Below are 12753 nucleotides of genomic sequence, written 5' to 3' on the forward strand. Positions count from 1 at the left end.
TCATATATAGATCCACAAAATAATGGGTATGGAAGGCCACCTTATTAGAATTTTTTTATTCTCATGTATCTTGCCCACCTTGTATATTATGTTAGAGGACTATCCCGGGGAACATCATTGGATCCAACTTTACTTAAACCCTCAATCTAAGAATTTAAATCCACACTTAAAGGTAGCCACAAGACTAATAAAAGTAGCCAAAAAAATAAAAAGTGTTACATATATTTGTAAAATTAAGGAACTGATGTATACTTTTGAGATTTAATTATCATAACTAAAAAATACATTTTTTCCTGAAATATTTACTCTCCAACATTTTTTATGGTGAACCGGTGGACAGATTAATGACTATAGAAGACCATTTGAGGGATTTTGCTTCTGGTTTTGCACCTTATATTATGTATAAAGTAGTTTATTTTGATGAATTTTAGAATAAATGCGATCGTAAAATCAAATAACCTTATAGTTGTTTCCAAGGCTCGCCTTCAAACACGAATCGAATTAAATCGAATCGAATCACTTCATGAAAGGAAATGGTGCAATTGCGCTTGTAAAATTAACCATCATGCACATGCCAGCCTCTGAATTCATAGTGCAAAATGAAAAACAAAAGAAGTCATTAAGAATTTATTTGGTCAATATAAGAGGTCAGCCTGGAACTAATGAAACCCATTATGCTTGAAGGATCACCAAGCATGACTACTCTCCCATCTTCCATATAAACAGCACCATCTGCATGCTCTAGTTCTTCCAAGCGATGGGTCACCCACAGTGCTGTAACATCTTTTGAATTCTCTAGAGACTTCTTCACTGCATTTATCACCCCAATCTAACAAACATTGCAATCAACTATCAGAAATACACTAGAGATCACTGAAAAAAGCAAGAAGAAGAAGAAGAAGAAGAAGGAACCGTTCAGAATTAGCAAGGTGCAGGATTTCAGAATTATGCAAGGTAGCCACCTTCGGTGGAAGCTAGTTCATGTTCATCGGAGTGCTAATGATCCAGTGGCTCATGAATTAGAGGTATGGGCCTGTGGTGTCAAGTGTGAGATTACTATGTTCCCACCCCATTTTCCCGACTATATTTATAGTTTGGTGCCGGTTGGTTTGATGGTAGCTTAGTTTGAGCTGGAATGTAGTGGTTTGTTGCAGTTTATTAGGAAGCAAGATAAAAAAAGAAGACGTCTAGAAAAACTGTTCATGGAAGAAGCAATCTGTTAAATTAGCAAGCAATATGGCATGAAAAATGAGGCACTGCCTTTGTCAGCATCTATACGAGTATGTCCCGTATATATAGTGTGATTTTTTTGGTTGATATTTTCAATGCCCCCGTGAAGGGTCTGGACTCAAACACTGTGGCCACACAACCTTGTGATGGTTTTCTGAAGTAATTACATGTCTGTTCACTTTTCTCAAATGAAATCATCCTAACAAAGAAGATCCCTCTAGCACACTCCATTTCGTCTTTCAAGGTTCTGAAAAACAGGAGCTAATCACCATAACATCATGAACTAAATGAAGTCCATTTTCCCTCAGTTTCTGCTGTATTTCCATTGCAGAGACAACGTAATCTCCTCCCTCTTATGTGAGAAGAATGCTACTAGCATTGGTCAAATTGCTTATGACAGTAAAATGTTGCTTACCATCTGTTTCAATCATGACGGCATAGCTTAAAATAAATGAATGATTTAAGAGTAAGATCTTCCATCCAAAGGCTGATAAAGTGTGTGTAATTAGAAACAAATACAAACTGGTCAATCAAATGAAATTACAATACCTGATCACTTTCATCCAAAAATGTTGTGAGCTCATCGAGTAGCAATACTTTGCATGCTTCTGACAAAGCACCAGCAATAGCTACCCTTTGTTTTTGACCACCACTTAAAGTTTGAACAGGCCTCTGAAAGTGCAACAGGAAGATGAACATACATCAAATGCATGATCAATTTTTTCTATCATCTCAGAAATCTATTGATGACATACTTGCAAATATTCAAGCATGCCCACAGCATCCAGAGCTCTTGCTACCCTAGACCTGATTTCATCTCGAGGTAGATTGAATTTACCGAGACCAAATGCCACATCAGCTTCTACTGTGGGCATAACTACCTGCAAGATAGAAGTTCTGCCTTTGTAACACATGCAGGAAATTCATTTAAATTCTGAGAACAGCCACATGGACAGCTAAACTAATGTGAACATTCTCCAAAGTTGCTAAATATTGATTATTGACTGACCATGTTAAGTGGTTACCTTGTATTTTTGGGTCAAAGTCAAACATGGAACAAATTATATTTCATGATAACAAAGGGCATCACCTACCGTACCAAGCTCCCCACTTTTAACTTGAAATGAAACTAAATGTTTAACAATATCAAAGTGAAAAGAAGAAGCAAATGCCAACAATGCATCCAATTTTAGGACCATTGAGTAGAGAAGCACAAGCTTTCTAATATCACCAAAACAACTCCTGTAGAAAGAGATATGGTTATCATAGGAAATCTAAGAAATCTTGTTGCATCTTTTCTAGTTTTTGGAAAAACTTCCACATATTCATAGAAGAATTTTGTTCTAATAATGAGAGATACCTTACACCCACCCAATTGATAATTACTTGGCTTCTCACTGAGAAATTAACTGAGCTTTTCTATTGACTGCTTTCTGTTAATCACTCTAAACTTTAGCCAGCAGAATTTGACCATAGACTTTGATCAAGACAATAATGAAGCATATAAAGTAGTTTAACAGAAATTTGGCCATTAATAGCACTGAATGGAGAAAGAGGATCCATGTCAGCCACCTTAAGTAGATGGAAGAGTGCTTATAGTCAGAAAGGCATGGAAACAAAGTCATATACAGTGCCATACCCTTTTTCACTTAAAAAGTTTTATTCAAAAGGGAATAAACTGCTTCTGATTCTGTCAACTCATAGTTTATCATTAAAAAAAAAAGTTTTATAGAAGTATCTCATGGGCCCTAGCATGCAGAGAAGATAATGGCTCAGAAAATTGAAAAGGTTAGCAAAAAGAGTAGTCATGGTTCTCAGAGATGAAAATAAGGATACTGCCTAAACCAAAATGTAAAATGCACAGAAATAAACCTTGGCACCTGATATTCTGCCTCTTTGTATGGCCAAATTATGTTTTCCATGTATTCTATAATAACAGTGTATTTAAGTGTCTCATGTATACGTATATAATGGTAAAGTGTACAGATCAATATTAATACAAATACAGACAGAAGTAGCAGTTGTGATGTGTCCAGTTTGTGCCAAACTCTTCGCAGTCTTTATATGGTATGAGATCATTTCCATCCTTGTAATCATCATTGGCTTGTCACATCCATATTCTTTCACTAACTTCAAAGTTGTACAGTAATACAGACATGCAAATATATACATGTGACACCCCGAGGAATTTTAAAGCCTGAATGGATATAATTGGGTCAACTAGAGTGAATTGGAGGCACATGTATGAAATAAGCGGGGGTAAAACTGTCATTTTATACCCAACCGTATACGAGCCTTAGATCTGAAACACCCAGAAATGACCTATAGACGTCTAAGAAATTATTCTTTGGGACTTGAATTGAGGTTTTTGACATGATAGAAAGTGAGAAAACCTTGAAACACATTAAAATTGTCAAAGGGGGAAGAATTGCTGTCTATGATTTAATGGGAAGAACTGAAAATACTCAAAGTAGTGGGAAACAAATGATAGTTAAAATAACTTGTCACAATTTGTGGCAGACTGTCTACAGATGGGTAAAACTGTCAACAATTTTTGTTGTGATAGGAAACCCATGGATGTGTTCATGAGCAAGACTTGGGTTAATTTTGAGGATTATTTAGTTAAGGGCCGATGGTTAATTGGGCTAGTATATTCCATGTAGCAGATGATGGTAAATGGTCCCAAAAAAATGAAGCCCAAGAGGTAAAGGGCTAAGATGACCAATACAAAATGGCCCAAGAAATAGATGTATGCATACACCAGGGTGCCGTGTGAGGAAGGAGAAATTGCACATGGGAGACTTACTAATTCTTTCTAGAAGCCACCCGTGGCAGCGAGGACCAGTTGTGTTGGCAGCCTAGCAGGAAAGGGAAAGAATCTCTGACAAATTTGGTTATATCCTTTTCTTCTTGTGTGAGCTTGTTCCCCCCTGCACAATCTGGTATTCAGAATTGAAGGAGAGGAGAACCAAGAGGCTTCTCCTTCATTAGCCATATTTAGAGCTTTGTGTTCAAAATAGTATAGAGAAACTATCCGGTACCTAAAAAGCTATACTGTGCTGAAACTACAAGAAAGGAACTAAAGGTGGATGGCACCGAGTAAGATTAACCTGAAAACTGAAAGAAAGAATAAAGCAAGAAGAAACAGAGCCAATAATCACCAAAACCAGCAAGTTAGTAGGTAAAGACTAAGGTGAGGTCTATTACCATGCAGTGGCTATTATCTATGACATGCCACCTGCGGCATGTCACTTGCACTACTTATTATATCCTTGCATTCAACTTGGCTGTCTGTGGTTATAGATTGTAGATATAAACTCATCGTAAGTGTGACAATATTTATCTGTAAACCATACTGAATATGTGGTAAGAATGGCTAGCTTATAAGATATGTTTCATTTTATAGCACTAGTATGAGAACAAGCATGATGTGTGTGAATACTGGTGTGTGGGTGTCATTGAGCATGGAACAATACTGAGCTTCATAGCTCATGTGAGATTTTGTTTTCACACAGACTAAATGTGCTGGAAGTGAGATGATGCTTGAACAATATGATCAGAAGACTTGTTTTTGTGCTTCTTTCTTAATTCAGCTTATGCATTCCAAGTTTCAGCATGTATTTTGGGACTATTCTGCTTCGTAAATTCCTCCTTTATTTACTCTGAAGTATGTGAGGCTCTATTTAGAGGATAGACTAGGGGTCCATACATGAAGTATTTGTGAGAGATGCAAATGTTAATTTCTACATTCTGTTTTGGTAGAAAAATGTGAGACATGAATGGTTTGACATTTGTTGAAATGCACAAATGAGTGAGGCCTAATGTCAATGTTGCATTAGGGTTTTCCTATAATTGAACCTCTGGGAGGGATGTATATATTCCAATTCCTATGTTATATTCCAGAGGAGAGATGTAAAGATTGAATGACTATCATGTGATACTATTTGATGATGCTTGGTATTACACAAACAATAGGAAGTGCCCTGTAATTCCAAATGTGTTATGATGTATATCAAGCCTGGAGCTAAGCCATAGGTGTGAATTGAACTAAATGGAATAAGCAACGTAACCTAACAATTTAAGGAAAAAGTACCCAGTAGTTTGGAAAAATATAAATCTAGAAACAGAAGAACTCCCAAGCAAAAGGTCAGATAAGGTGGTAATGGTGATGATCCAGGTTGAATATGAAAGGATAGCCCAAGCAAATGTCTAAACTCTAAAGGCCAAGCCACTAAAGGGTAAACAATTTATGAAGTGGACTGATACAGGACGGTAAGGGGAAAATAGCAGAAAGATGGAGAAAAGGGAAGGAAGAAGAAGCGGGGAGAGAATTCAGCAGGAAGTAGGAGACTATTTCTCAATGAAAATTCTCAAATCAATCTGTTCAACTGATTACATCCAGAAGGCCTACTTATAGGCTAAAGAAAAATAAAACCTAATCAAATATTACTAAAAACAACGTCATAATAACTTCAAAACCTAATCAACTCATGCTAAAACGAAAAATGCTAAAAATTGAGCATTCTAAATTGAAACAAATCAAAAATCAAAATAATATGTCTTATCATTCTCCCCTTGGAAAATCTCAGCCTCGAATTTTATGAATCGACCTGCTGAATTTGGAGGATCCACCCAACGAATAAGAAAATTCTGAATCCATCTATCCCTGGAAAAAATATTCTGCTCACTACAATAATGTCAAGTTTATATTCATGTACATAGCAAAAAGGTAACTGTAGTTGGTTGGCAGGAACAAAATGGGCCCACCAAGAGGTTTATCAAAACGAATAGAAGGGTATTTATTAAGTTCGTCGATTGCTTTGTCTAACTCAAAAAGTTCAATGGGCTTCCTTTTAAGATGAGGCAGAGTAGGAAGGATCACCTTGTGAAACAACATTAATGGAAGGGTGAGGAACTGGCAAAGGGCAAAGATTCCTTAGTGAAAACATTTAAGAGATTCTTCAATAGACTGATATGCTTCTTTCTGGTCATCCTTGGGATGCTATAACTATTTTTGTCAGTACCTAATCTGAATTTCCCTTCTTCTACTACCTCTTCGATTTCCTGATCACAATCTTCATTGATGTCACCCAGTTCATCAACGTTGGGACTAGGAGCCTCTTCTGGATGTTCTTCTTTATCTATTCTTCTTTTGATCCATGTTTCCGAAAGCATGAATGTGCAATCTTCAGTCAAGTTAGTAGTAAACCCATAGTTAGAACACTAAGGTTGTGACTAAACAATTGAGGGTGGCATACTAGGCGAAAGATGACCCAGCATAGACTTGTGGTTAAATGCAGAGGTAAGGCTCATAGGAGAATAGTTATCCTTATACCTATACGAGGGAACCTCGCCTTGCTCCCTTTGTAAATGAGTGTTCATTTCAAGTGCTTCAACTCTAGTGGTCAAATTTAGGAAGTAATAAATTTAGCCAAAGAAGGAAAGAAACAACCTGTTTTCTTGATGATGACAAATCTGATTTTTCTGGACCCTGGTTGCAGTTACCTTGGTTAATAATAGGCTCAATGTATTCAAGCTGAAAGGTAATGGTCAGGAATTAAATGGGTCAGGCAATCTGGGTAATGGGCAGATAAAATTGGTGTCATGACCCTATGATCAATAAAAGGGTATTATTGTAATAGGATAAAATAGTTTGTTAGGGATATTTTAGCAAGTGGTTAGAAGCACATGGGAGCATGTGCTAGGCTGTTGGAAGGCAAATATGCCTATAAAAGATTGCTGTAATGGTTTGTTTTGTTATCCAGAATTAATGAATTGAATCTGATTTTCTCCTCTTCCAAATTCTCTCCCCTTTCTTGATTTTCATCTCCCTCTTTTTCTGTTCTCTAATCTCCCTAAAACTTCTTCTAATCTCTCCCTCATTCTTCCCATTTCCTCCCTAATTCCCTTCTGTTCTTGGCTTAGCTGAATCGGATTCTTCCGATTCCCAAACTGATCCTAGGTTAAGCCCTAGGATCATGACAAATTGGTATCAGAGCAGTACCATCCTGGCTGCGTTTCTGTTGCGACTCTCATTTGAAGGCGAATCTGACTGGGGCTTGGCGGTGTGCTGCTCACTTGGGTTGGAAGGTGATCTTGACCAGAGCTGATGGTCTTGCAGTCGAACGGAGTTGGGTCGACAGCGAGCACGCCAAAGAAGCGAACAACAGTCGTTCGTGAGAAGCGGACAGTGGGGTGACGCGAACGAACGTCGTTCGTGAGAAGCGGCAGTCCGTCGGAGAGTTAAGCGGACCACCGAGCGTCCGCGACTGTGGCGGACGTCCCGAAGAGGGGTGAGTCCAGCGAAGGGTGAAGCTGACGACCTAGGCGCGTGCGACTGAAGCGGAAGTTAGGTTGCAGGAGCTCCGCCGAAGTTGACGACAGGGGTGAGGAAGGCTGTCGCAGCCAGTTCAAACAGATTCGGTGAGCAAGCCGGGGGGGTCTTTGCGGCCAAGTCGAGATTCCGGTGAGGTCGGCTAGGATTTGAAGGAGACGTAGGAGTAGTGACCTCCAGCTAAGACGCTGGTCACTTGTTCAACATTGAAAACGAGCAAGGTAGAATGTTCCAACTGATCCTTGGTGGAATTCCTTAGTCACGGCTAACAGCAAGCAGTGATTTTCGTTGGTGATTTGGAGGCGACTACTAAGAGGTGAGATACGGCCATGACTCTTGGCGTGAGGCTCTGGGTCGAACTCTAGAAAAGCTTCATTGATCTGTCAGAGACGGATTCGATGAGAATCAGGAAGCCTTTTGGCAGTGATTAAGGAAGAATTTGAAGGTGACTTCCAGAAATGAATTCTGACCCAGACAGACGGTGATTGGTGGAATGTGGCAGAGATAGCCAGGTGAGTTCCGGCCGATTCTAGGATATTACTTTCCAACGTGATTAATTCTCAAAATAGGAGTCTCGATTTAAATTGTGGAGGAGGAGTGGAAGCTGCGAGTAAGGCGGGCGGTCTAAATTGAAAGTAAAAGCAAGACAAGTGACTGCCATTGAACTAGACAGTGGGTGCGGAAACTTCCGGCCTGAATCCGAAAAAATTATAGCAATCGCATGGTAGTCGACTAATATTGGAGGCGAATTTGGAGCAGCTAATTATAAATCAGTAAGCAATACCAGAAGGGGAAGCTGTGGAAAAATATCAGAGGGGGATTCTGCTTGAGAAGCGGATTCTTCCAACTTATTCTGCTCGTTGAGTGTTGGTGCTTTAAGCTGTGAGCAAAGGAAACTAGAGGTAGATTTTGGCTGTAAAATTTTGGCTAACTTGTTTGAAGAAGAGCAATATGTATATAGCTCCTTGGTCTTCAAAATATGTTGTTGGTGAAAAGGCAGCCAAGGAGAGCAGTGCATATATGAGACCATTAGAGTCTCAATTGCAGCCGAAGGATGCTGCATTTTCAGTGGGATGGCCTGCTCATGAAGCCTTGGGAAGCAGTGCGCACATGAGACAATCGGAGCCTCAATTGCAGCAGAAGAGTGCTTCATTTTCAGCTGAAATGGAGCCTCAATGGCAGCCAAAGAAGGCTGCATTCGCAGTTGGCAGCAACGAGTACAAAGGAACAAGCAATGGGATTCATGAAGAGTGCAAGGAATTCCGTCGAATGTTCCGCGAAAAGCTGCAAGAATTTGCGATGATACTTGTTAAGAAGTATCATTACAACTTTTCGGTAGAATATTTTGATGATTATCATGGAAGTTTTAACAAGGAGGAATTCCTTGGAATGGAGCAGCAGGAGGAGAAGCTGAAACAAAGAGCAAACAAGGAAGCAAGGAGCATTGATCATTTTATGGAAGAGAGGGAGCATGAATCAGAAGTGAAGGAAAGATGGAACCAAAAGCAGAATTGCTATGAAGATGGCCTACTTGTAGCTGAAATATCCTCCAATGTTGTGAAGGTGTGTAGAGCTGATCCTAAAATGTGCCACAATGTTGCTGTAAATTTTGAGGTTGAGGAGCAACAACAATTGAAGGCTGAAGGATTAGATAACGTGGAGGGATTTTTATCAAACAATAAGAGGGAGACAGCCCCAGCAGAAGGAAGACTTGCTGATCTTAAACAATGCCACCATATTGCTGCCAATTTTGGAGATGATAAGAAGAGGGGAACATATGTGGTAGCTGGTCGGTTAGAGTTTCAAAACGATCGACATTTGAAGGCTGTAGGGTTGCAGATTTCAGCTGCTACCTGCGACAAGGAGCGGCTAAATTCATTGAAGGCATTTGATGTGGACACTTTGACAGGTTTTGACATTATATTGGATCCCCAGACTATGAGTACTAGCAACCTTAATTTGGTAGCTATTACAAACCCAAGGGAAATAGTATGTTATTTTCTGGAGGAAGATGCAGCCTTGTCTGCAATGATTATCATTTTTGTTTCAATTGAGAACCTAAAAATGAAGAAGAAGAGACCTAGAAGGAGGAAGAAGGATGAACCAGATGGAAAAGGCTGGAATTGGATGAAGAGCCATGGCTACTTGTTGCAAGTTCTTGGGGACAAGAACTCTCTTAAGGAGGGGGGAATTGTCATGACCCTATGATCAATAAAAGAGTATTATTGTAATAGGATAAAATAGTTTGTTAGGGATATTTTAGCAAGTGGTTAGAAGCACATGGGAGCATGTGCTAGGCTGTTAGAAGGCAAATATGCCTATAAAAGATTGCTGTAATGGTTTGTTTTGTTATCCAGAATTAATGAATTGAATCTGATTTTCTCCTCTTCCAAATTCTCTCCCCTTTCTTGATTTTCATCTCCCTCTTTTTCTGTTCTCTAATCTCCCTAAAACTTCTTCTAATCTCTCCCTCATTCTTCCCATTTCCTCCCTAATTCCCTTCTGTTCTTGGCTTAGCTGAATCGGATTCTTCCGATTCCCAAACTGATCCTAGGTTAAGCCCTAGGATCATGACAATTGGGTATTTGCTGGAATTGGGTAATCAAATTGTGTTTAGACAACTAAAATTGGGTTCCGGATATTTGGGGAAATTGGGCCTCTAAAATTGGATTATTGGGTGAAAAGGGGAAGAAGGTTCTCTGGAATTGCAGCAGGGAGTCACAACAGGGGAGGACAACCAAGAGTACTCAGGTATTGGATGAAACTATTGGCAACCACTTGAAGACTATTGATAGTTTAGTCCTCGAACCTGGAATCGGAGAGGTTTGGAAAAAAAGATGGGGGCTCTAATGTAAGATCCCATGTAATAACCAAGTTGGTAGATAAAAGGAATGAAACAGGGCTAAATCACTAAATTTGGTTGCATGATGGACTTAATAGGTCAGATCCATCTTAATGGATCTACTTTATAATAGGGCCAAATTCAACAACTGTCATCGGAATTAAAAAAAAGGTAAAAAATCTAATTGCAAATTAAACAAGTTCAGTTCCCTTGCGATTTCTCGTAGCAAGATTGCTAGATCAGGTCCCTGAATGGTGGAGATTCAACAATATATCTGTTGCCATTGCACAAATATACACAATCAACTATCTAGACTAACAGATGCCACTGTAGGGTCAGGTTGTCACTCATCAGCCAACAAATGAAGTGTCATATCTGGAACCTGCCTCCCCCCCATACCTTAATGTGTGGTAGTCATTGGCAAGTGAGATTTACTTGCAAAAAAGCCACAATGATGCCAGACCTCTGACCACCCTAAGGCAGTTTTGGGCACTAAATTGATAGGGTATTGCATGCTCGGCATTTTTAGCCTTAAGCAGTAAGTGTTTGGCTTCTAGTTGCATGTAGTTATGGATGCATAGGCCCTTTTATTGTTGTGAATTCTGATTTGTCCATTTGGAATACCAATGGAATCTAAACTTCTTGTGCCTATAGCATTAACCCCACTAAACTACCAAAAAAATAAATGATGGTATTTTATTTGCAATGATCCAAGGCTATTGACATATTATATTTGACTAGTTATAAAAACTTCATCATCTCACAAAGGGAACTTTTGACAAGGATCTAACAAAAATTACCACTTGGATTCTAGAGGATGCACATATGATCAGTATCCAGTGGAATTTGGGAAAGACCTGTATCATAGACAAGTGACTCACCTAAATGATTGTAAGAAGATAAGGGGTTATGTTCACTTACTATATCTAGTGATTTGACAACGTGCATAATCTTTCCTTGAATATTTTTATTTACTATAGAAAAACCATTCATGTAGCCGACCCCACATAGTGGGATAAAGGCTGGATATGTTGTTGTTGTATAGAAAAACCATTCAGTTATAAAAAAAAAATTATCTTAAAAGGGTAAGTGAGGGCTTCCCTTGGTCATAACGGTAAGGTTGTTCACTTGTGACTAGAACTAGAAGGTCGCAAGTTCAACCTGGAAATAGCTTCTTTGCAAAGCAAGGTTAATTAACATTTCTAGTACTAGAGAAATACAGAAGTTCTTAAACGAGCACATCTAGGATTCTCATGTCTCCAAACTGAGACATATAATAAGGATAAACTAATAAAAGAAAAGAGCATTCTGATACTTCTGAAACTCAGTCCCAAGTTTCAAACATGAATCACTTTGTAACGAGGAAATTCAACTAAAGCTAACCTGATGGTCAGGGTTTTGAAAAACAAAACTCTTAGGTTTCTTCACGTACACAAATCCATCAGTAGGTTTCAGGAGACCTGCCAATATCTGCGTAATTCACGAATGATTATTTTAATAGAGCAAATAAATGGCATCGGTAACAATAATAATATAGAGTAGGACTGAATTGAACAACTTGTGGCAGTTATCGCTTGAAGTATTGAGCATCATGCTCGAACAGAGTTACGCAAAAAGCTCCCAGAAAAAGCAACTTCAGCAAGAAAAATTGAAAAAAGCTGCAAAAAGTGTTGTACTTTCAAAAGGGTAGATTTCCCACAACCGTTAGGTCCAAGAAGCATCCAGAACTGCCCCGAGGGAATGCGTAGAGAACAGTCCTTAAGAATTGGCACAAATTTGCCCGACCTGGTAGTGATTGAGTAACTCAGGTTCTGACACTCGATGGCAAAATTAATCCCCGTTACAGCATTCCTACATGTCAAGACGAGAAAGAGATCAGCTAGAACAGGATCAAAACAACAAAATACAAGAAACCAAGATAATATTATACTATTCAGGAATGTACACAATGCAGGAGAGGTGTTTGAAGAAATGCCCAGCTGAAATCGGAGAGGGAGAGAGAGAGAGAGAACGAAGCTGACCTGGTGGGTGTAGTGGAGTGGAGAGGAATATTATGTGGAAGATGATGCGAGGAAGAAGAGGCAGCCACCACGGCAGCGCGATTCATTTGGCCTTCAAATCAAATCACAAAACCCCCCCACTCCCTGCCTGCGTCGAATATTATCCGAGGAAATGAATTAATATTAATTATAAAATGACAAAAGTTAGTTTGGTGGTGCAAAATCTCAACACCCTTAAAATTTGAAGTCGTTTCACATGGCCGACGGGCCTATTGAGTGACTCGTACAAAATTGAGTAAAAAGACGATTTTGTCCTCGCTCACTTTACAAATTTACAAAGCGGGCCA

At 39.2% G+C, this 12753-nt stretch overlaps 1 protein-coding gene across 3 annotated transcripts; it reads right to left on the reverse strand.

The window, feature by feature from the left end:
• Window positions 1-520: 520 nt before the first annotated feature.
• Window positions 521-12594, reverse strand: LOC127804217 (ABC transporter I family member 10). Of its 3 annotated transcripts, XM_052341027.1 has the most exons (6): window positions 12428-12594; window positions 12083-12257; window positions 11790-11876; window positions 1986-2111; window positions 1780-1902; window positions 521-829 (listed from the first exon to the last, which is right to left on the reverse strand). In XM_052341027.1, the coding sequence occupies exons 1-6, from the start codon at window positions 12511-12513 to the stop codon at window positions 620-622; spliced, it is 807 nt and encodes a 268-aa protein (XP_052196987.1). In that variant the 5' UTR covers window positions 12514-12594; the 3' UTR covers window positions 521-619. The 3 variants fall into 3 exon arrangements, with proteins under 3 accessions (XP_052196987.1, XP_052196988.1, XP_052196990.1); XM_052341028.1 differs by lacking the exon at window positions 11790-11876; XM_052341030.1 differs by lacking the exon at window positions 1986-2111.
• Window positions 12595-12753: the final 159 nt, after the last annotated feature.

The sequence above is a fragment of the Diospyros lotus genome, chromosome 6 (genome assembly GCF_014633365.1).
Source record: "Diospyros lotus cultivar Yz01 chromosome 6, ASM1463336v1, whole genome shotgun sequence".
NCBI classification, from domain to species: Eukaryota; Viridiplantae; Streptophyta; class Magnoliopsida; order Ericales; family Ebenaceae; genus Diospyros; species Diospyros lotus.

Excerpts from the sequence above, each read along its gene's own strand:
- LOC127804217 (XM_052341027.1), bottom strand. The coding sequence starts at position 12,513 with ATGAATCGCGCTGCCGTGGTGGCTGCCTCTTCTTCCTCGCATCATCTT. Across the intron at positions 11,877-12,082 it reads GGAAATCTACCCTTTTGAAA|ATATTGGCAGGTCTCCTGAA; the intron begins GTACAACACTTT and ends TGAATTACGCAG. Across the intron at positions 830-1,779 it reads TTTTGGATGAAAGTGATCAG|ATTGGGGTGATAAATGCAGT; the intron begins GTATTGTAATTT and ends AATGTTTGTTAG.